This window comes from Hemitrygon akajei, chromosome 9 (assembly GCF_048418815.1).
Source record: "Hemitrygon akajei chromosome 9, sHemAka1.3, whole genome shotgun sequence".
NCBI classification, from domain to species: Eukaryota; Metazoa; Chordata; class Chondrichthyes; order Myliobatiformes; family Dasyatidae; genus Hemitrygon; species Hemitrygon akajei.
The window spans coordinates 19,665,062-19,690,145 of NC_133132.1; the positions used below are offsets into that span (position 1 = coordinate 19,665,062).

General features: G+C 42.8%; 1 protein-coding gene across 2 annotated transcripts in view; it reads left to right on the forward strand.

The window, feature by feature from the left end:
• Nucleotides 1–25,084, forward strand: part of LOC140732900 (breakpoint cluster region protein) — a 381,893-nt gene that overhangs the window by 114,299 nt on the left and 242,510 nt on the right. For both annotated transcript variants that reach the window (XM_073055571.1, XM_073055572.1), the window contains exons 3-4: nucleotides 15,688–15,792; nucleotides 19,670–19,855. In XM_073055571.1, coding sequence (XP_072911672.1) covers nucleotides 15,688–15,792; nucleotides 19,670–19,855 — 291 coding nt within the window. The remainder of the gene's footprint in view (nucleotides 1–15,687; nucleotides 15,793–19,669; nucleotides 19,856–25,084) is intronic.

The window sequence follows — 25,084 nt, forward strand, 5'->3', positions numbered from 1 at the left end:
CTAACATGTATTTCCCTCAGTTCCTCCAGTCCTCAGGTGTGCCGCTTTTTTTTGCTAATTTATATGTTCCTTCTTTGGACTTGATGCTATCCCTAATTTCCCTTGTCAGCCACAGATGCACTACCTTCCCTGGTTTATTTTTCATCACTTTCATCAACACTTTCATCACGAGCTCTCTTAGGCTTTTCTGATACCTTAGGGCACATCTTGCTAATGGATGCACAAAATAAATCGAGATAAAGCACAGATGCTCGCAGACACAGTCCAAAGCTATGGCAGCTTGATGCTGAGTGTAGTTCCTGGGGAAGGAGCTTGGCGGTACCACTCGCTGCTTGGGGTGCGCGCTGCCTCTATAACGGCTTGCTGCAAAACAAACGCTGAACGCTATTTTTGTTTTTTGCCTTTTTTCGTAAAAGCAAAAATCCTCTCCGGATTTCTTTCAGTTAGCGAAAACAGGTACTAATGTAGGTCTTTCATAAAAGCGAAGTTGGCGTAAAGCAAACTTTCGAAAAGCGGGGGATACCTGTATACTCCAGTCTTTTGGATTATTGTCTTCTGCATTATCTAGCTTCTATTAAACCTCAGATGATGGACTACTATCCCGACATTCTCCTGTAAAATGTTGATACAGTTTTGAATTTATTGTTCCCTCAACATTTGCAAGCTGCCCAGGCCCTGAGGTAGCAAGCCAGCCCTAAACCATGATGCCCCTTTTACCATGCTTCACAGTTGGGATGAGGTTTCTGGTGCTGGTGTGCAGTCCCTTTTTCCTCTAAACACAGCAATGTGCATTTCTGCCAAGAAGTTCAACTTTGGTCTCGGGTGTCCACAGAAATTGTCTTAGAAGCATTGTAGAACATCCAAGTGGTCTTTTGCAAACTGAAGGTAGGCAGCACTGTTTATTGGAGAGCAGTGGATTTCTCCGTGGTATCCTTCCATGAACACCATTCTTGTTCTGTGTTTTTTTTCTTTTAGTTGGCACATGAACAAAGACTTTAGCAAGTTCCAGATATTTCTGCAGGTCATTTGCTGCTACCCTTGGGTTCTTTTTCACCTTCTTCAGCATTGCACGTTGTGCTCTTGGTGTGATCTTTGCAGGATGCCCATTCGTAGGGAGAGTAGCAACAGTTCTGAATTTCCTCCAGTTGCAGACAATTTTTCTTACGGCAAACTGATGAACACACAGGTCTTTATGAATGCTTTTGTAGCCTTTTCCAGCTTCGTGCAGCTCTGCAATTCTTCTTCTAAGGTACTCTGAAAGTTGTTTTCATCGAGGCATGGTCCACATAAACAGATTTTCTTGAGAAGAACAGGCTCTGTAACCTGACTTTGAGTGTCTTTTTTATAGGGCAGGACACTTCTACAACCCACACCTCCAATCTCATTGACTGGAACACTTGACTCCAAATAACTTTTGTAGGTGTTACTCCAGAGGTTCACATACTTTTTCCAACAAATACATGTAATGTTCGATCATTTTTTTCTCAATAAATAATTGAACAAGTATAATCAACACACACAAAATGCTGGTAGAACGCAGCAGGCCAGGCAGCATTTAGAGAAAGAAGTAAAATTGACGCTACTTCTTCCTATAGATGCTGCCTGGCCTGCTGTGTTCCACCAGCATTTTGTGTGTGTTGCTTGAATTTCCAACATCTGCAGATTTCCTCATGTTTGCGTGAACAACTATAATGATTTTTTGTGTTATTTATTTAATTGGGTTCTCCTTATCTAGTTTTAGGACATGTGAAGATCTGATCACATTTTAGGTCATATTTATGCAGAAATAGAGTAATTTCTACAAGGTTCCAAACTTTCTAGCACCACTGTACCCTTAGACCTTTTAGTTTTTCAAGAACCTTCTCCCTAGTAATGGTAACTTCACACACTTCATGCCCACTGACACCTGGAACTTCCACCATACTGCTAGTGTCTTCCTCAGTGAAGACTGATGCAAAAATACTTATTCAGTTCATCTGCTATTTCATTGTCCCCCATTACTACATCTCCAGCATTGTTTTCCAGTGGTTCAATATCCACTCTCTCTCCTCTTTTACATTTTATATATTGGAAGAAATTTTTGGCATCCTCTTTAATATTATTGGCTAGCTTACTTTTGTATTGCATCTTTACCTTCTTAATGACTTTTTTAGTTGCCTTCTGTTGGTATTCAAAAGCTTCCCAATCCTCTAACTTCCCACTAATCTTTGCTCTATTATATGCCTTCTCTTTGACTTTTATGTTGGCTTGATTTCTCTTGTTAGTTTAACTGGGGAAGGGCAAATTATGAGGCTATAAGTCTAGAACTTGCGGGTGTAAATTGGGATGATGTTTTTGCAGGGAAATATACTATGGACATGTGGTTGATGTTTAGGGATCTCTTGCAGGATGTTAGGGATAAATTTGTTCCAGTGAAGAAGATAAAGAATGGTAGGGTGAAGGAACCATGGGTGACAAGTGAAGTGGAAAATCTAGTCAGGTGGAAGAAGGCAGCATACGTGAAATTCAGGAAGCAAGGATCAGATGGGGTTATAGAGGAATATAGGGTAGCAAGAAAGGAGCTTAAGAAGGGGCTGAGGAGACCTTGGTGGGTAGGGTAAAGGAAAGCCCCAAGGCATTCTTCAGTTATGTGAAGAACAAAAGGATGACAGGAGTGAAGGTAGGACTGATTAGAGATAAAAGTGGGAAGATGTGCCTGGAGGCTGTGGAAGTGAGCAAGGTCCTCAATGAATACTTCTCTTCGGTATTCACCACTGAGAGGGAACTTGATGACGGTGAGGACAATATGACTGAGGTTGATGTTCTGGAGCGTGTTGATATTAAAGGAGAGGAGTTGTTGGAGTTGTTAAAATACATTAGGACGGATAAGTCCCCGGGGCCTGATGGATTATTCCCGAGGCTGCTCCATGAGGCGAAGGAAGAGATTGCTGAGCCTCTGGCTAGGATCTTTATGTCCTTGTTGTCCACGGGAATGGTACTGGAGGATTGGAGGGAGGCGAATGTTGTCCCCTTGTTCAAAAAAGGTAGTAGGGATAGTCCGGGTAATTATAGACCAGTGAGCCTTATGTCTGTGGTGGGAAAGCTGTTGGAAAAGATTCTTAGAGATAGGATCTATGGGCATTTAGTGAATCATGGTATGATCAGGAACAGTCAACATGGCTTTGTGAAGGGCAGATCGTGTCTAACAAGCCTGTTAGAGTTCTTTGAGGAGGTGACCAGGCATATAGATGAGGATAGTGCAGTGGATGTGATCTACATGGATTTTAGTAAGGCATTTGACAAGGTTCCACACAGTAGGCTTATTCAGAAAGTCAGAAGGCATGGGATCCAGGGAAGTTTGGTCAGGTGGATTTAGAATTGGCTTGCCTGTAGAAAGCAGAGGGTCATGGTGGAGGGAGTACATTTGAATTGGTGGGTTGTGACTAGTGGTGTCCCACAAGGATCGGTTCTGGGACCCCTACTTTTCGTGATTTTTATTAATGACCTGGATGTGGGGGTAGAAGGGTGGGTTGGCAAGTTTGTAGACGACACAAAGGTTGGTGGTGTTGTGGATAGTGTAGAGGATTGTCGAAGATTGCAGAGAGACATTGATAGGATGCAGAAGTGGGCTGAGAAGTGGCAGATGGAGTTCAACCTGGAGAAGTGTGAGGTAGTACACTTTGGAAGAACAAACTGCAAGGCAGAGTACAAAGTAAATGGCAGGATACTTGGTAGTGTGGAGGAGCAGATGGATCTGGGGGTATGTGTCCACAGATCCCTGAAAGTTACCTCACAGGTAGATAAGGTAGTTAGAAAGCTTATGAGGTGTTAGCTTTCATAAGTCGAGAGATAGAGTTTAAGAGTCGTGAGGTAATGATGCAGCTCTATAAAACTCTGGTTAGGCCACACGTGGAGTACTGTGTCCCGTTCTGGTCGCCTCACTATAGGAAGGATGTGGAAGCATTGGAAAGTGTACAGAGGAGATTTACCAATATGCTGCCTGGTTTAGAGAGTATGGATTATGATCAGAGATTAAGGGAGCTAGGGCTTTTCTCTTTGGAGAGAAGGAGGATGAGAGGAGACATGATATAGTTATACAAGATATTAAGAGGAATAGATAGAGTGGACAGCCAGTGCCTCTTCCCCAGGGCACCACTGCTCAATACAAGAGGACATGGTTTTAAGTTAAGGGGAGGGGTAGAGTTCAAGGGGGATATTAGAAGAAGGTTTTTCACTCAGACAGTGGTTGGTGCGTGGAACGTACTGCCTGAGTCAGTGGTGGAGGCAGATACACTCGTGAAATTTAAGATACTACTAGACAGGTTTATGGAGGAATTTAAGGTGGCATTAAGGAGGGTTATATGGGAGGCAGGGTTTAAGGGTCGGCACAACATTGTGGGCTGAAGGGCCTGTACAGTGCTGTAATATTCTGTGTTCTATGTTCTAGCCATGGTTGTGTCATCTTGCCAAGGAATATGTTTTCTCTTTGGGGTATATATATCCTGTGTCTTCCAGATTGCTTCCAGAAATGCAAGCCATTGCTGCTCTGCTCTCATCCCTGCCAGTGTCCTTTTCCAGTCAATTCTGGCCAGCTTCTCTCTCATGACTCTGTAATTCCACTCTAGTACTGATTCACCTGACTTTAGCTTCTCCTCATCAAATTTCAGGGTGAATTCAATCATATTATGATCACTTGTCCCTAAGGGTTCTTTTTTCGTTAAGCTCTGTGATGCAATTCTGGTTCATTACACAACATCCAATGCAGAATAGCTGATCCTCCAGTGGGCTTGACCACAAGCTGCTCCAAAAAGCCACCCCATGGGCACTCTAGGAATTCTCCCTCCTGTAATCCAGCCCTGACCTGATTGTCGCAATCTACCTGCATATTGATGTTCCCCGTGACTACTGTAACATTGCCCTTTTGGCAAGCATTTTCTCTCTCCCACTGTAATCTGTGAGCAACATCCTTACAACTGTTTGGTGGCCTGTATACAGCTTCCATTAGGGTCTTTTTACCCTTGCAGTTCCTTCGCTCTATCCACACTGGTTCAACATCTTCCAACCCTCTTTTTAATGATTTGATTTCATTTTTTTTTTACCAACAGAGCAATGCTGCCCCCTCTGCCTTCCTGTCTATCCAATGTGTATTCTTGGACATTAAACTCCCAGCTCTAACCTTTCGGCCATGATTCCGTGATACCTATCAATCTGCAACTGTGCTGCAAGTTCATCTACCTTATTGCACATACAGTGCACATTCAGATACAACACCTTCAGTTCTGTATTCACCCTTTTCCATTTTGTCAGAGCATCCTCAACCTTTTGATTCCTGAAGTCTTACCAACATCTCCCTCCACAACCTTTCCACTAACTGTTTTGGCATTCTGGTTCCCATCCTCCTGCAACTCTAGTTTAAACCCCACCGTGCAGCACCTGACTCACAGGATTTGCTGACCCGGGGTTCTGGACAACGGACTTCAACTTCCAGACTTGCAATTCGACCATTGGGCTTCAGTCCTTGGCATCGATGGCAGGACTCACTGATCAGCAAACAACAGGCCTTAAACTCTGGTCTCACTGATGACAGAACTCCAAAACTAGGTCTCAAACTCCGGTCTCACCAATTTGTGAACCCAGGGGGGTCTACAGATCTTATTCCTCCTGCCCGAGTGAAACACCCTCATGAATTCAAGCCAAGACACAAAGGAGCAGCTAAAACTGAGCTGTGACCTCAAGAGAGATGATAGCTTGGTGTCCTTTTCTTGCCATCCATGTATGAAGACTAGCTTTCTTCACGCCAGCAACTAGCAACCAGTCGGCGATAAGGATTGATTGCCAAGAACAAATTAAAGGAGGCACAGCAGCCATTGTTGGAGGGGATAGAGTTAGAAAGGTGATTTTGAGGCTTTGACTCAAGGCTTCAGTCAAGGATACAAAAAAAAACCTCTAGGAAGAGGTGTTTTTACCCTCCCATCTAGCTCAGTTAAGTAGAGCTGTCAGGCAGGATAGTGGGATGTAGGAAGGCAGGGCCACGTCTAGTGTCCTTGATGATCACAACCATGAGAAATGCATTCAATTGTAGCCTCTAACTATCCGTGTTAAGGAGTTGGAACTGCAACTGGATGAACTCCGGATTATTTGGGGGGCTGAGGGGTGATAGATTAGACATACAGAGATGTGGTTATACCCAAGCTGCAGGAGACAGGAAGCTGGGTGACAGTCAGGAAAGGAAACTGGGTTAAGGAGCCCGTGTAAGTACCCTGACGGGGTGTGGGGGAGGTGGGGTTGATCTAGCAGAGGAAAGTCGTAGTGGTCAGGTTTCTGGCACAGTCTGGTTCTGTGACTCAGACCGGAAGGGGAGAGAAGAGGCGTGCTGAATTGATAGAGGATTTGTTAGCTAGGGGAATAGAAAGGAGATTCTGTGGGTGAGAACAAGGTTCCTGGATGGTACGTTGTCAAGTGGGTGTCAAGATCCGGGACATCTCAGACTGAGTCCTCAACATTCTCAACTGGGAGGGTGAACAGCCAGAGATCATGGTCCACTTTGGTATCAATGACATGAGTAGGATGCGCAATGAGGTTCTGCATGGAGCGTTCAGGAAGTCAACTGCTAATTTAAAGGACAGGACCTTCAGAGTTGTGATCTCAGAATTGTTACCTGTGCCGCATGCTGCTGAAGCCAGGATTAGGAAGATCATACAGTTTAACATGTGGCTAAGGAGTTGGTGTAAGAGAGAGGGCATAAGATTTACGTATCATTGGGCTCTCTTTCAGGGAAGGTGCGACCTGTACAGATGGGACAGTTTACACCTTAAATGGAGGGCGACTAATATCCTAGCAGGAAGGTTTGCTAAGACTGCATGGTGAGGTTTAAACTGGAGTTGCAAGGAGATGGGAACCAGAGTGCCGGAAAAGTTAATGGCGAGGTTGTGGAGAGAGATGTTGATAAAGACCTCAGACAAAGTCAGGAATCAACAGGTTAAGCATGGTACGACTAGTGTATTGATCTGCGTACATTTCAATGCAAGAAGTATTGTACAACAGACAGATGAGCTCAGGGCACGGATCAACACCTGGAATTATGACATTGTAGCCATTAGTGAGACTTGGTTGCAGGACTGGCAGATCAATATTCTGGGGTTCTGTTGTTTTAGTGGGGGGGTTTAAAAGGGGAGGGGTGGCATTACTAGTCAAGGAAAGTGTCACGGCAGTGCTCTGTCAGGCTGGACTGGAGAACTCATCTAGTGAGTCGTTATGGGTGCAACTGAGAAATAAGAAAGGTATGACCGTGTTCATGGGGATACATTACCACCCAAAAATCATCGGGATTTAGCGGATCGCAGACTGTTGCAAGAAGCATAAGTTTCTTATAGAAAGTGCTTTTAACTTCCCACATAATGACTGGGAATCCCATACTGTAAAGGACTAGATGGGATAGAGTTTGTCAAATGTGTTCAGAGAAGTTTCCTTCATCGGTGTGTAGAAGTCCCATCAAGAGTTTGTGTGATACTCAATCTGCTGTTAGGGAATGAGACAGGGCAGGTGATAGAAGTTTGTGTAGGGGAGCACTTTGCATGTAGTGACCACAATCCAAATAGTTTCAAAGTGACTATGCAAAAAGATAGGTGGGGCCGAGGGTTTGAGATCCTAAATTGGAGAAAGGCCAGTTTTGAAATAATCTGGCAAATGTGGATTGGGGTATGCTGTTTTATGGCAAAGATGCACTTGGTAATTGGGAAGCTTTCAAAAGTGGAGCACAAACCTTGTATGTGCCTGTCAGAATAAAAGGTAAAGATAACAAGTGTAGGGCGCCTTGGTTTTCAAGAGATAGTGAGGCCTTGGTTATGATTAAAAAAGGAGGTGCATAGCAGGTAGGAACAAATGAGGTGCTTATGGAGTATAAGAAATGCAAGAGAACACTTTAGAAAGAAATCAGGAGTGCTAGAAGAAGGCATGAAGTTGCTGTAGCAGACAAGGTAAAGGGGAATCCTGAGGGATCCTTCCGGTATGTTAAAAGCAAAAGGATTGCAAGGGACAGAATTAGTTAGAGCAGAGCAAAGAGTTAAATTGTACCACAGAGGCAAAATTCAAAAGGGCGAAAAATGCAGGATTGAAGGTGCGTTCAGAATAAGGTGGATGAACTCGTGGAAGAGATTGGTCGGTGTGATGTTGAGGGTATCACTGAGTCATGGCTGAAATTTGAGAGGGAGAAGCATGAGAAAGATGTATCAGTGTTGCAATGGAATAAAGGGAGTGACAGGCATGAGACAGTATCCAAGTGGATTGGAGGAGCAAACTGCCTGGGATGACAGTAGAGCAGAGATGGGAATCGTTCACAAGGCACAGGAGACGTATGCACCACAGAAGAACTTATCCTCAAGTGGTACGAGTAGGCTACTGTGGCTGACAACGGATTTTAAGACTGTATAAAAGCCAAGGAAAGGGCATATAAGGTAGCAAAAGTGAATGGGAAATTGGATGATTGGGAAGCTTTTAAAACCCAACAAAAGGCAACTTAAAAAGCTATAAGAAGGGAAAGATGAAATATGAGGGCAAACTGGCCGATAATATAAAGTTGGATATAAAGTTTTTTCAGTTATATAAAGAGTAAAAGGGAGGTGAGAGTTGATATCGGACCACTGGAAAATGATGCTGGTGAGGTAGTAATGGGGGACAAAGAAATGGCAGATTAACTTAATGAGTACTTTGCATCAGTCTTCACTGTGGAAAACACTAACAGTGAGCCAGAGGGCCATGACTGTCAGAGAGGAGTGAGTGCCATTGCTATTACAAAGGGAAGAGTGCTAGGTAATCTCACGGGTCTTAAGGTGGATAAGTCACCTGGACCAGGTTGACGACATCCCAGAGTCCTGAGAGAGGTTGCTGAAGAGATAACGGATGCATTGGTCATGATCTTTCAAGAATCACTTGATTCTGGCATGGTCCCAGAGGACTGGAAAATGGCAAATGTCACTCCACTCTTTAAGAAGGGAGGAAGGCAAAAGAAAGGACATTATATGCTAGTTAGTGGTTGGGAAACTGTTGGAATCTATTATTAAGGATGATGTTTTGGGGTACTTGGACAATGGTGATCAAAGTCAGCATGGTTTCTATAAAGGGAAATTCTGTCTGACAAATCTGTTGGCACTCTTCTAGGAAATAACAAGCGGCGTAAACAAAGGAGATGTCATTTACATGGATTTTCAGAAAACATTTGATAAGATGTCACCCACATGGCTGCTTGAGATAAAATCTATGATGTGGAAAGATACTGGCATGGGTAGAGGAACGGCTGACAGGCAGGAGGCAGTGTGTGGGAATAATGGGGAGCCTTTTCTGGTTGGCTGCCAGTGACTCATGGTGTTCATCAGGTGTCAGAATTGGAACCGCTACTTTTCATATTGTTTGTCAGTGCTTTAGATAATGGAATTGATGGCTTTGTGGCAAAGTTTGCAAATAATATGGGGATAGTTGGAGCAGTAGGTAGTGCTGGGGAAGCAATGCGATTGCAGCAGGATTGGAAGAATGGGCAGAAAAATGGCAGATGGAAAACAGTGTTGGGAAATGTTTGCTAATCCATTTTGGTAAAAGGAACAATAAAGAAAATTATTATCTAAATGGGGAGAGGGTTCAAACATCAGAGGTGCAGAGGGACTTAGGAGCCCTTGTGCATGACTCCCAGAAGGTCAGTTTAAAGGTTGAGTCTGTGGTAAAGAGGGGAAATGCAATTAGGCTTTTATTTCAAGGGGAATGGAATATCAAAATCAAGGAGGTAATGCTGCGGCTTTATAAGGTACTAGTCAGGCTGCACTTAGAGATTGGGGCCCCATATCTCAGAAAGGATGTGTTGTCATTGGAGGGGATCCAGAGGAGGCACATGGGGATGATTCCTGGAATGAAGGGGCTAACTTATGATGAGCATTTGGCATCTTTGGGCCTGTACCCACTGGAATTAGAAGAATATGGGGGGGGGGTGGAAATCTCATTGAAACCCACTGAATATTAAAAGGACTAGATCAGGTGGATGTGAAGAGGATGTTTCCTATGGTGGGGGTATCCAGAACTAGAGGGCACAGCCTCAAAATTGAAGGGCAACCCTTTATAACAGAGGTAAGGAAAAAATTTTTTAGCCAGAGAGTAGTGAATCTGTGGAATGCTCTGCCACAGACTGGTGTAGGCCAAGTCTGTGGACATGCAGGTGCCCCACTTTACGAGTGTTCGCTTTATGCCACTTCGCTTTTACAAAAGACCTACATTAGTAACCTGCTTTCACATTACAAACAGAATTTTCACTTTTAAAATTTTTTTCCCCATATCAATTAATGGTTGGTCGCTTTACACTATTTCGGATTAAGAAAAGTTTCATAGGAACACTCTACCTTTGTAAAGGGGGTGGAACACATGTATTTAAGGCGGAAGTTGATAGTTTTCTCATTGGTCAGAGCTTCAAAGGATATGGCGAGTGTATGGGGTTGAGTGGGATCTGTGATCAGCCATGATGGAATGGCAGAGAAGACTCGATGGGCTGAATGGCCTAATTCTGCTCCTATTATTTGTTCTTATGATAATGTGGTTAACTGGATCAGCAATTTTGCGGATGACACCAAGATTGGGGATGTAGTGGACAGCGAGGAAGGCTATCATGGCTTATAGCGGGATCTTCATCAGTTGGAAATATGGCAGATGGAATTTAATGCAGACAAGTGTGGGATTTTGCACTTTGATATGACCAACCAGGGTGGGTCTTACACAGTGAATGGTAAGGCACTGAGGGGTGTGGTTAAACAGTGGGATCTAGGAATACAGGTCCATAATTTATTGATAGTGGCATCACATGTAGATAGGGCTGTAAAGAATATTTGTGACACATTGGTCTTCATAAATCAATGTATTGTGTATTGTCCTGAAATGTCGACTATACTCTTTTCAGTAGATGCTGCCTGGCTTGCTGAGCTCCTCCAGCATTTTGTGTGTGTTTATTGTCCTGATGGGATGCAGAAGACGTTGCTGAGGCCTAATTTGGAGTATTGTGTGCGGTTTTGATCACCCACCTATCGAAAAAATGTAAATAGGCTGAAAGATTACAGAGAAAATTCACGAGGATGCTGCCAGGTCTGGAGCACCTGAGTTCTTAGGAAAGATTGAGTAGGTTTGGTCTGTATTTCTTAGAACAAAGAAGATTGAAGGAGATTTGATCGAAGTATTCAAAATTATCGGGGTATAGGTAGGGTAAATACAAGCAGGCTTTTTTCCATCCAGGTTGATTGGGACTACAACTAGAGGATGTGGGTTAAAGGTGAAAGGTTAAGGGAAATATAAGGGGAAACGTCTTCACTCAGTGGGTCGTGAGAGTGTGGTTCCAATAATCTGGTATTTCACTGTTTCGAAATAATGATGGTCAGGTGTATGGCTCAGTCTTTGGGACACCAAATTCCAAGAGTGTGACGTTATTAGATTTCTACAGTGATGGTTTTATCTGTACAGCTCAGCTGGTGAAAATGATCTGACTTTATGTTTTATGCAGGGAATCTGCATTAATACAAATTCATTTTGAGAACAATACCAATTAAAGCACAATCAAAGCAAACAATTGTCAGTGTTGGAAATCTACGGGGCATAAAATTTCAGAATGCAGAGAAGAAACAGTATTATTGTTTCAGGTCTGGAGCCCTTCACAGAACAGGAAAAATGAGAAAACTGGTGTGTATTAAACCTCTTTGATAGTGCTATATATTTCAATTGCCTCAACACTAGGAAATTTTTCGCAATGATTTCCATCAGGTTAATGTTGCATAGTAGAAAGCCTATTGGGCTGATCTTGTTCACGAGAACCATATGTATATATACCCAGTCCGACAGAATATAGTACAGTAACTACTTCGACTACACCTCCTCCCACTCTATAGGCAGACCATCCTTAATTCCTTAGTTTCTCTGTCTCTGTTCTGAAGATGAGTCTTTTTGCCTTAGTCCTCCAGCTTCCTAAAATGTGGCTTCCCCTCTGCCAGAGTTCACAAGTCCTGCGCTCATCTCCTGTCTCCCTGGACAGAATACAGACAGAGTTCCCTCGGCCCTCACTTCTCACCCCATTAGCTGCTGCATCCAAGATATAAAATTGCACTGTTTCAGCCAGTTCTAGCAGGATCCAACAACTGTCCCATCTACCCCACCCTTCTGTTTTCTGTAGGGATCACTCTGTCCAGGATTTCACCATCCCTTCCCATCTACTCCTTTCCCTCCCACTCCCGAATTACTTTCCCCTGAAATTGTAGGAGGTGTAACACTTGTCTCCTCTCTCCCACCATCATCCAGAGAGGCAGAGATTTGTGTGCACCTTCCCCGTCAGTCTGTTGCATTCAGTGACCTTTCCATCAGGGAGGCCGGGCGTTGGCTCTGATTGCTTTAAGGAGCACCAGTGCTCTTTCTGCAGTTATTGCCTTGAGTTTCCAGCTGCATGTCATTTCAAATCCCCTTCCACACTCAGTCCAACTCCACCCTGACCTCTCTGTGCTGGTCTTTCGCCACAGTGAGACCAAATGCATACTGGAAGAACAATGCTTCATTTCCAACTTGTGCAGCCTATTGTGTGAAAATTCAATTTTACAAATTCAGGTTACCCAGATCTTCTGTATTCTTTTCCACTAACACCAATTCACCCAGGTTTTCCCCTCCCTTCGTTTCTTTGTTACTCTCCACCACCTAGTTTTATCTGCCCATCACCTACATATCTATCCAACTGAGTTCCTTCTCTCTTTCCTATAACTCCCTACCACCTGCTACCATCCACGAATCATCCCTCTCTGATCTGATTCCACCTATCACCTGAAAGCCTCTTTGCTTACCTTCTGCCAATTGGCTATCACACCCATCACATCTCACCACTCCCACTGCTCCCATTGTGTTACATCAATCACCTATCACAGTGCCTCTCACTTTGTATATAAGATAACTTCCCTCTGAACTCTCAGTCCCAAAACATGTTGATTATCTGCCTCCATAGATGCTGCCTGACTTGCTGAGTTCTTCCAACAGTTTATTTTTTGCCCCAGGTTCTAGCATCTGCAGTCTCTTGTGAATATGATTCCTTTACAATCAAGTACTTTATCTTCTAGTCTTTTTCCTTCCCTTTGTGTTAACCATATAACCATTACAGCACGGAAACAGGCCATCTCGGCCCTTCTAGTCCATGCCGAACACTTACTCTTACCTAGTCCCACTGGCCTGTACTCAGCCCATAACCCTCCATTCCTTTCCTGTCCATATACCTATCCAATTTTATTTTAAATGACAATACCGAACCTGCCTCTACCACTTCTACTGGAAGCTCGTTCCACACAGCTACCACTCTCTGAGTAAAGAAATTCCCCCTCGTGTTACCCTTAAACTTTTGCCCCCTAACTCTCAAATATGTCCTCTTGTTTGAATCTCCCCTACTCTCAATGGAAAAAGCCTATCCACGTCAACTCTGTCTATCCCCCTCATAATTTTAAATACCTCTATCAAGTCCCCCCTCAACCTTCTACACTCCAAAGAATAAAGACCTAACTAACTTGTTCAACCTTCCCCTGTAACTTAGGTGCTGAAACCCAGGTAACATTCTAGTAAATCTTCTCTGTACTCTCTCTACTTTGTTGATATCTTTCCTATAATTTGGTGACCAGAACTGTACACAATACTCCAAATTCGGCCTTACCAATGCCTTGTACAATTTTAACATTGCATCTCAACTCCTATACTCAATGCTCTGATTTATAAAGGCCAGCATACCAAAAGCTTTCTTCACCACCCTATCCACATGAGATTCCACCTTCAGGGAACTATGCACCATTATTCCTAGATCACTCTGTTCTACTGTATTCTTCAATGCCCTACCATTTACCATGTATGTCCTATTTGGATTATCCTATTTGGAGTTTAATAGAAGAGGACAGAAGGCAATGGAAGAAATAAAAGGGATGAGGAGACCAGAGGCAGGTGATGGGCACGTAAAGAGGAAAGGTGAGAGGGGAAAAGGGAATGGAAAATGGTGAAGGAGAGGTGGGGAGGTATTACTGGAAGTTTGAGAAATCAATGATCATGTCATCAGGTTGGAGGCTACCCAGACAGAATATAAGGTGTTGTTTCTCCACCTAAGTGTGACCTGGTCATGACAGTGAAGGAAGCCATGGATAAACATATCAGAATGGGAATGGGAAGTGGAATTAAAATGGGTGGCCACTGGGAGATCCCAATTCTTCTGGTGGACAGAATGTAGGTGCTCAGTGAAGTAGTCTCCCAATCTACATCGGATCTCCCTCCTAGCACTTATTCATACAGGTGGAACATGTACTACACCTGCCCCTACACCTCCTCTTTCCCTATCATTCAGGGTGCCGAACAGTCCTTCCAGGTGAGGTGACACTTCACCTGTGAGTCTGTTATGTTCATGTCCAGTCCTCCTAGTGTGGCCTCTTGTATATCGGTGAGACCGGATATAGATTGGGAGACCGCTTTGCTGAGCACCGATGTTCCATCTGCCAGAAGAAGCAGGATCTCCCAGTGCCCACCCATTTTAATTTCACTTCCCATTCCCATTCCAATATGTCCTCCTTTACTGTTGTGATGTGGCCACACTCAGGTTGGGGGAACAACACCTTGTATTCCGTCTGGGATACCTCCAACCTGATGGCATGAGCATCAATTTCTTGAACTTCTGGTAATGCCCCCTCCTTCACCATTCTCCATCCCCTTTTCCCACTCCCACCTTATCTCCTTGCCTGCCCTGCTCATCCCCCTTTTCCTTCTTCCATGGCCTCTGTCTTCTCCTATTAGATTTCTCTCTTCTCCAGCCCTGTATCTCTTTCACCAGTTAACTTCTCAGCTCTTTACTTCATCCCTCCCCCTCCCGGTTTCACCTAGTGTTTCTCTCACCTTCCCCCACCTTTTAAATCTACACCTCAGCTTTTTTTCTCCAGTCCTGCCGAAAGGTCTCGGCCCAGAACATCGACTGTACTCTTTTTCCACCGATGCTGCCTGGCCTGCTGAGTTCTTCCAGCATTTTGCGTGTGTAACAAGGACTTTCTGTCCAGCTTAGGCACTCGCTTCATTGATCAGTGTTATTATATGTAGCAGATATTAGAATGTAGTCAAAGTTGAGTTTTTTGTCTCACGCTAAAGAGATGTTTGCACACGTGCAATGAAAAACTTACTGGCAGCAGCAACACAAGCGTATAGTATCACATAAGCATCATTATAAAGAAAGCTATAAGCATAAATTATACACAATTTTTACAAGAAAATACAAAAATATAGCAGTCCTTGTAGTACAAAGTTATCAAAATAGTCATTGTGTTACTATAATTGTGGTGATTAGGGTTTTACTGATTGTTTCATGAAATGAACCATTGAAAAGAAGTAGCTGTTCCTGAACCTCATGGTGTGGGACTTAAGGCTCCTGTGTCTTCTGCCTGGTGGTAGCTGGGAGAATGTGATACGGGGATCTTTGATAATAGATATTGTCTCCTTGAGGCGGAGCTTCCTGAGAAACTATTACAACTATCACCTTCACCACTGAAATAACCTCTTGAGTACAGGTAGCAACTTAAAAAATTGTCATGGAATATTTATTTATTAACTTAGAACCTTACTTGAAACAAATTGACTTTGTGAAGATGAGCTGCTTTTCCATATGCACTACAATAGAGAGCTGATATTTGTCTTTTCTTGCAGAGTGAACCTGATTTGGAGAAAGGGTTGGAGATGCGAAAATGGGTTCTATCTGGAATCTTAGCCAGCGAGGAAACGTACCTGAGTCACTTAGAGGCTCTCTTACTGGTATGTAAAGTATTTTCTCCTTTTTCTACAAAGCAAATTTGTTAATACTCAATAATACGATATAGTCCAGTCAAGCAGGAGTGGGAATTTGAAAGGTGGTACTCCTGAGGAGCAGGCGCAGAAAATGCTTCTCAGGCTTCATTGTTTAAAGCCAGTCAGGTTATTTGTTTCAACTCCTCCCAGATCTTCAGTACTGCACCTAAAACACACATTCTGTTCTGAGTTCATGGGAAGAGATTACTGCTTTGTGAAGAAAGGCTAAATTCCCCCTGACTGTTAGGAATCCCTCACTGTTGACTGCCCAAAGTGGAAGAGGAATATTCCAGGTGGCACTGAGAATCTTGAATCCAGTCATTGAGGCTGAACCAAATCCCCCATAGTCAGTGGAATCACCAAACCTGTCAAGGCCAACCTGTGGCAGAGACTGTGGTTCCCTTAGTGGCTGCAAAACCACCACAACTGGGTTGAAACAAACCATTCATGATCCTGTGAGGAACATCAAAGAAAAGTAAAGAAAAAAATGTTACAAAGTTACAAGGGTATTTGTGATTTCTAACTTTAAATTTGAAACATGGAAACTTTTGGAAGCTATTTATGAAATTTCTGTTTTACTTCCAAGTTAAAACCGTTGTTCTCTCTTCAAGTTCATTTATCCAGACCTTCCTTGGTATGGAATTAAGTTCTTTTCAAACTCTGTTGTCTGGGTGTTACTGGAAAACAATCAGAAGATTCTTTTAAACCTTTAGTTATGTGTAGTTTATTCTGGGCAGTATCTTTGAAGGAAGGTCTCATTTAACTAAACGTAACTGTAAAGTTTCTAAGAAGGTGAACCAGGGAAATAACATATTTAATGTTGTTTTCATAGATTTTGCAAGGCATTTAGATGGAATCACACGGCAGATTAATCAGAAAGCTCATGAGATACAGAGCATTTCGATTCAAAATTGGTTCAAAGTAATAAACAATGGTTTTTAATGATTGAAGGGCTGTATTCACGCAGTGGCATCCATTTTATTAGGTACAAGAGTGCAGGGCTGTATACACACTGTGGCTACTTCATTGTGTATAGGACTGGAACCCCATGTGCCCATCCACTTAAATGTTCAATGTATTGTGCATTCAGAGATGCTGTTTTGCACACTGCTTTTGTAACACGTTATTGGAGTTAGTGTCGCCTTCCTGTCAGTTTGAACCAGTCTCTCCTCTGACCTCTCTCGTTAAAAGGCCGATTTTGCCCACAGAACTGCGGCTGACTGGATGTTCTTCTGTTTTTACACCAAGCTCTGCAAACTCTGGAGACTGGTGTGTGAAAATCCCAAGAGATCAGAAGTCTCTGAGATACTCCCAATAATCATTCCATGGTCAAAGTTGCTTAGATCACATTTCCTCACAGCCAGTGCTGCCACAATTTCCTCTCTGTTCTGACAGCACAGCTAACACCAAGAAGGGCAAGGGCTTTAGGCACATAGAGAAATCACTAAAGAAAACTTCCTCTCCAGTGTGTATGTCATATTGATTTAGAAATATATCACAGTTTCTTTACTGTTTTTTGAAGGAGTTCGATGAGGGTATATATGGACTTTGTTAAGCTGCCGGGTGGATTACACGGGATCCAGTGAGAGCTAGCTGACTGGATACAGAATTAGCGTGATGATAGGAAACACAGGTGGAAGTTGTTCTTCAGCCTGTTAGCCCATGACTAGTGGTGTTCGCCAGGGGTTGCTGCTAGGCCCATTGCTATTTGTAATCTGTATCGATGACTTAGATGAGAATGTACCAGGCATGGATTGTAAGTTTGCAGGTGACAGTAAAATAGGTGGTGTTTTAGACAGTGAAGATGGTTGTCGGGATTTTTAGAGGGATCTTGATTAGCTGGACAAGTGGGCTGAGGAATGAATGTGAAAATGAATTTGGATAAATGTGAAATGTTTTATTTTGAGAAGACAAATGAGGGGCTAGGAGTACAATTGCATGTTTTCTTGCAAGGCATGTCACAGGCAGACAGGGAAGTGAAGAGTGCTTTGACCCACTGGCCTTCAGTCAGGGCAGTCTGTGTAGAGGCTCCATCATTCTCTGTAAGGTGTCTCTGTATGTCCTCCCAGGCTTTCCTCGGTGCTCCAGTTTCCTCCCATAGTCCCAAGACTTACTGGGTAGGTTAGTTGGTCATGGTAAGTTGTACCATGATTAGATTAGAGTTAAATCGGGGTTGTTCAGGGGTTGCTGGGGTGGCATAACGCAAAGAGTTGGAAGGGCCTACTCGATGCTGTATCTCTAAAATAAAAAATAAATAAAAGCTGGGAAGTATGTTGAAATTGAATAAGATATCGGTGAGGCCACAATTGGAATATTGTGTTAATTTTTGGTCAACCTGCTAAAGGAAAGACGTCTTTAAGCCTGAAAGAGTGCAGAGGAGATGTATGAGGATGTTACTGGATCTTGAGGGATTACGTTCTCGAGAGAGATTGAGCAAATTGGGACTTTATTCCCTGGAGATAGGAGAATGAAGGATAATCTTATAAGACAAGGCATAGGAGCAGATTTGGCCCATTGAGTCTACTCTGCCATTCTATCATGGCTGATTTATTATTCCCCTTCAACCCCATTCTCCTGCCAATAACCTTTGAGATCCTTACTAATCAAGAACTTATCAACTTCAGCTTTAAATATACCCAATCATTTGGCCTCCACAGCCAGCCGTGGCTACAACTTCCACAGATTCACTACCCTCTGGCTAAAGACATTCCTCCTCGTCTCTATTTGAATGGATGTCCTCCTATTCTGAGCTCTGCACACTGGTCCTAGACTCCTTCATTACAGGAAACATCTTCTCCATGTTCACTCAAATGCCCCTCAAATATTAACCCTTTCATTCCTGGGTCATTCTCATAAACATTCTCAAATGCCTGCACATCCTTTCTTAGATAATAGGGGTGTATAAAATCACAAGTAGCATAGATAAAATTAATGCACACTGTCTTTTTGCCAGGGTTGCGGAATCAAGTACAAGAGGACTTAGGTTTGAAGTGAGAGGGGATAGATTTACAGCAACCTGTTGGGCAATGTTTTCATCAGCGGTCAGTATATAGAATGAGCTGATAGGGGAAATGGTTAAGGCAAGTACAATAAAAGCATTTAGAAGTACCTTGGATATGTACATGGATAGGAAAGGCCAAATCAATCAAATACAGGCAAATGAGAATCTTGGGTGGCATGGACGAGTTGGGCCAATAAGCCTGTTTCTGTGTTCTGTAATTGTCTCTATACCAAAAGCTAATACACCCACATTGAAGGCGGAGGCAGTATCTCTATAGTGCAGTAACCTCACGTGCTATGCACTAGGAACTGGGAAATGAAATCTGACCAAATCTCTCCTTTCTTTGACCAACATGATATAGTGGGGATACAAAGTCTTCCTTTGCTGTTGATTTCTAGAATTCTATTATTGTGTTTTACCGATCATATGTGTGCTGTACTGTGACCTTCCATGATGTAAAAGTTAAACTTTTGCTTGCTATCTTCCCTCACCTTTTTAACAATCTCTGCCCTACTTGCTTTAATACCTTTTCTGATACTTTTGGCCAGTTGACAGCACTCCAAACTTCCATAAATCTAATTAGTTTATATTGAAGTTTGAAAAACTTGGTAATTACTTTTTTTCTGTACAAAGCTATCAATCTCAGAGGATGAAAACAATTAACAATTGCAGTAGAACAGAATTGTATACAGAAATAAATTGAATTACTTGCTTGATTAGAGTTGCTGTTGTTTGTCACCTGCATTGTGGCATTTTATAGTGATGATTCTGTACTTCTTGGAAGTTCATTAACCACAAGTTGTATTTGTACAAGTGCCTTCACTTTATATCTTTATGTTGTAGCCTATGAAGCCTCTTAAAGCAGCTGCCACTACATCTCAACCTGTTCTCACCAACCAACAAATAGAGACCATCTTCTTCAAGGTTCCTGAGCTTTACGAAATACACAAGGAGTTCTATGATGGGCTGCTGCCCAGAGTTCAACAATGGAGTCACCATCAATGTGTTGGAGATCTCTTTCAGAAACTGGTAAACTTTGTTAGCCTCATCTATAAAATTGTTCTAAACATCTAAGTAAGTTGCACCAATTAAAGTTCTCTATATGACCATTCAATTAGCCCCTTAAACATTTCAACAGATTTGTGGTGCTTGGCATGCCACATCTTAAGCAGCTTTGCGGTGCTTAAAGGAACATTGAAAATACAAACTAATATACTGTTAAGCACTTTCTAATACCTTTATAAAATGAGCCACAATTTTATGCCTTGGTACTGCAAGGCATCAAAAAGAAAGAGCTATTCTCTTTCATATATCAAGCAACTTTTTTTCCCCCTGTAAACTAAAGTTGTTTCCTTATTGGCTTGAATCTATATTTATTTACTGTTTATTAAAATAAGTAAGCCATTTTAACATGTATGATTATAACATGCAGAATTTGTTAGGAGTAGTTGAAGATTTTGTAGGTAAAGAGATTAAGGCTGTGTTAGAAATATTTGGGGAATTGTGTTAATTGCTGGATTTTATATATAATTTGCATTTCAATACAAATAGTGATGATTAACCTGAATGGAAGCACTCCTGGATGATGAAACTGATCTAGATACATACGGAGGGTAGGGGCTAGAACATAGTTTTTTTATTGCGATACAGTGTGGAATTGTCCTTTCTGGCCACTTGAGCTGCAACTCCCAGCAATTCCTAATTTAGTCCTTGCTGAATCATGGGACAATTTACAATGACTAATTAACCTACCATCCGGTACGTTTTTGGACTATGGGGGAGAACTGGAATACCCGGAGGAAACCCGTGTGGTCACAGGAGGAATGTACAAACATCTTATGGGAAGCAGCGGGAATTGAACCCTGGTCACCTATACTGTAAAGTAGTGGTCAGCAGCCTTTTTAAGCCCAAGATCCCCTACCTCAGCCTTAGTGAAAGGCAAGATCGGCCTCCTAAATCGTTTAGAGAAACAACAGCTCAGATTGTACTTCCAACTTGAGGCCCTTTATTTGGGCTAATTGTATTTTAATTACCTAAAATGCTTTTGTCAAACTTTCAAAATAATTCAACCAAGAAAACACTGTAACTAGCTTATCAAATAGGCCATAGTGGCATCGAGTTCATCCAATAACGCCTTGAATAAGCGGTGCTGAAGTGCTTTTGCTCGAATCAAGTTTATCAGTTTGACCATCAGTGTCATTACATGAGAAAAGTCCACGACCTTCCCAGCCAAGGCCTGCTGATGAATCACACAGTGATTATCCAGGAAGACGGGAAAATCAGGGTGATTACGGCACAGTGCTATAAAACCAACACGCACACTGCGCATTGCTGGGGCCCCATCAGTAGTAATTGTCACCAGTTTATGAATGGGGATGTCATTTTCACGGACATATTTTTTTTAACTCATTGTAAATATCCTCACCTCTTGTTCTGTCCTTTAAGTGCAAAAGAGTGAGGAAGTCCTCCTTTGTTGTAAAATCCTGGAAAGCCATTCTGACAAATACAGCTGAGCTGTTTGCATTATATCCAGGGATTCGTCGAACTGTCGTGAAAAATATTCACAGAGTGACAAGTCCTTTAACACTTGTAGATCCACGTCCTCTGAGCAGCATGTTTGCTGGGCCTCCAACCCCGATTCCAGCTCCTCAACTTTCCTGGTATTGGTAAACTGTTACTGAGACAAGTTTCAGGGGTGCACATTCTAATGACACCGCTGTTTATGTTTCCCATTTCTTTTACATTTGGGGAATGTTGGAATTTAAAGGAGAAGAAGTGTTGTAATGTGAGCATTCTAAATATAAATTAATATCAATTAGGATTATGGTAATATAGCAATACTCCCGCTACGGAAGCTGTTTGTAAAGAGATTGTTTCTGGGGTTGCGGGGTTTTCCTTCCAATCTTTTCTGCCTGGTGCGCATTGGTGAAAATCTGTGTATGCGAATATCATTTTACCATTCTAGATAAAGTTGTTCCTTTTTGGCATAAAGTTGTCAAGTGGTCCTTTTTCAAAGTAGAAGTTACTACATATTTGCATGAAAAGGTTTACCAGGCATAATGTATTTGTGTATTTATTTTTTATTTTTTTTCGGGATCTGCTTGGAAGGTCTCAAAGATTGACCGGTGGATCGCGATCGACTGGTTGGTGACCACTACTGTAAAGTGTTGTGCTAGCCACTACGCTACTGTGCCAAGATGAAGGGAAGTTGAGTTTATTGCCACATGCAAGAGTATATTTATGCATACGTGCAATAAAAAACTTAGTTGCACTGGCATAACAGGCACATAGCATCAGATGTACAAGAAAATCTGTAGATGCTGGAAATCCAAGCAACTCACATAAAATGCTGAGGGAACTCAGCAGGCCAGGCAGCATCTGTGGAAAAGAGTGAACAGTCGACATTTTGGGCTGAGACCCTTATCAGGACTGGAATTTATTAACCCTGACTTGCCTCAGGATAGTAGACACTTTCTCCTCTGTAATCTGTACAGGGTCTATGAAGTCCATGCCAATTTGTCTCACTTCTAATGACTCTGTGTCTGCCTCCTGAGTAAATACTGATGCAATAAATTTATTTACGATTTCCCCCGTCTGTTTTGGTTCCACACATGAATTACCATTCCGGCCTCCTGAGGACCAATTTTGTCCCTTGTAATCCTTTTGCTCTTAACATATCTGTCTAATCCCTCAGGAATCTCCTTTACTTTGTCTGCTAGAGCAATCTCATGCCTTCTTTAGCTCTCCTGATTTCTTTCTTAAGTGTTTACTTGCATTTATTATACTCCATAAGCTCCTCATTTGTTCCCACCTGCCTCTACCTGCTATCCACTTCCTTCTTTCTCTTAACTAGGGCCTCAATATCTCCTGAAAACCAGTGTTCCCTACACTTGTGATCTTTACGTTTTATTCTGACAGGCATATACATACTTCCCACTTATGAAGTACACATTTGCCAGAAAACAGTCTGTACCAATCCACACAACACGCAAAACGCTGGAGAAACTCGGCAGGCCAAGCAGCATCTATGGAAAAGAGTACAGTCGATGTTTCGGGCCAAGACCCTCGAGCAAGACTGGAGAGAAAAAGATGAGATGTAGATTTAAAAGGTGGAGTGTGGGGAGAGAAAACCACAGTGATAGGTGAGACGGGGAGGGGGAGGAATGAAGTAAAGAGCTGGGAAGTTGATTGTTGAAAGAAATACAGGTCTGGAGAAGGGTGGAATCTAATAGGAGAAGACAGAGGCCATAGAAGGAAGAAAGAAGGGGGAGGAGCACCAGAGGGAGGTGATAGGCAGGCAAGTAGATAAGGTGAGAGAGAGAAAAGGGGAGGAGACATGTTGAAGGGGATGAGAAATCGATGTTCATGTCCCAATCCCCACTTGAATGATCATTTCTGGTACCATCAAAATTGGCTTTTCTCCAATTTAGGATCTCAACCTGTGGATAAGACCTTTCTTTTTGCATATTTATTTTGCAACTAATGGCACTGTGGTTACTTAATGCAAAGTGTTCCCCTACACAATTTTCTGTCATCTGCCCTGTCCCATTTCATAGTAGTAGATCCGGTATTGCAAGCTCTCTCGTTGGGACTTCTACATACTGATTAAGGAATCTTTCCTGAGCACATTTAATAAACTCTATCCCATCTAGTCCTTTTACAGTATGGGATTCCCAGTCAATATGTGGAGAGTTAAAATCACCTCCTATAACAACCCTATGTTTCTTGCAGCAGTCTGCGATCTCTTTACAAATTTGCTCCTCTAAATCCTGTAGACTGTTGGGTGGTCTATAATATAATCCCGTTAATGTGGTCATACCTTTCTTATTCCTCAGTTCCACCCATAAAGCCTCACGAGATGAAGTTCCCCTGTCTGTCCTGACATTTCGCTTATTAGTAACACTACCCCTTCTTCTTTAATCCCTTCCACTCTGTCACAACTAAAGCAATGGAACCCCAGCACGTCCTGCTCCTCCTGCAATCAAGTCTCACTAAAATCTTTCCCATGATGCTTCTTGCATTGAAGTATATGCAGCTCAGGGCATGAGTCGCACCATGCTCAACCTTTTGACTCCTGACTTTGTCTGCTATCTTATCAACATCTGTCTCCACGACATCTCCACTAATTGTTCTGGCACTCTGGTTCCCATCCCCCAGCAACTCTACTTTAATCCCCACCATGCAGCAATCCTGAGATCACAATCCTGGATTTAAATTAGCACCTAATTCCATGAACTCCCTACACAACCTTGTCACTTGTCCTACCTATGTCATTGGTACCTACATGGACCATGACCTCTGGCTGTTCACCCTTCCACTTAAGGACTCGATCGAGACGTCCCAGATTCTGGCACTCAGGAGGCAACATACCATCTGGGAATCTCGTTCTCACCTACAGTACTTGCTTTCTGTTTCCCCAACTAACGATTCCCCTATCACCACAGTGTGCCTCTTCTCCCCAACTCTCTTCTGAGTCAGAGAGCCAGACTCAGTGGCACTCAGCGATCTGACTGCTGTGATTGTCCTCTAGGTCATCTCCCCCAACAGTATTCCAAGTGATATACCTGTTGTTTGGGGTACGGCCACAGGGATGCACTACACTGGCTCCTTAACCCCTTTCCCCTTCCTGATTGTCGCCCAGTTTCCTGTGTCCTGCAGCTTGAGTGTAACTACCTCTCTGTATGTTCCATCTATCACCCCTTCAGTCTACCAAATGATCCAGACTTCATCCAGTTCCTGATCCAGCTTCTTAACATAGACTGACAGAAACTGCAGCTGGGTGCACGTCTCACCTTTTTGCCAATCACCTTTCCAGCTCTTAGCTTCATCCCACCCCCTCCGGTCTTCTCCTATCATTTCGCATTTTCCCCTCCCCCCACTACTTTCAAATCTCTTACTATCTTTCCTTTCAGTTAGTCCTGACGAAGGGTCTCGGCCCGAATCTCCTTATAGATGCTGCCTGGCCTGCTGTGTTCCAGTAGCATTTTGTGTGTGAGGCTTGTTTAGATGTTCTTTTGCAGACTTCTGATGCTGAATTTTGTGGATGACATAGGAAAGGTTTTCTTCTGATGACTCTTCCATGAAGGTCATATTTGTGCAGGTGTCGCTGCACAGTAGAACAGTGCACCACCACTCCAGAGTCTGCTAATTCTTCCTGAAGGTTTTTTGCAGTCAAACGGGGGTTTTGATTTGCCTTTCTAGCAATCCTACGAGTAGTTCTCTCGGAAAGTTTTCTTGGTCTTCCAGACCTCAACTTGA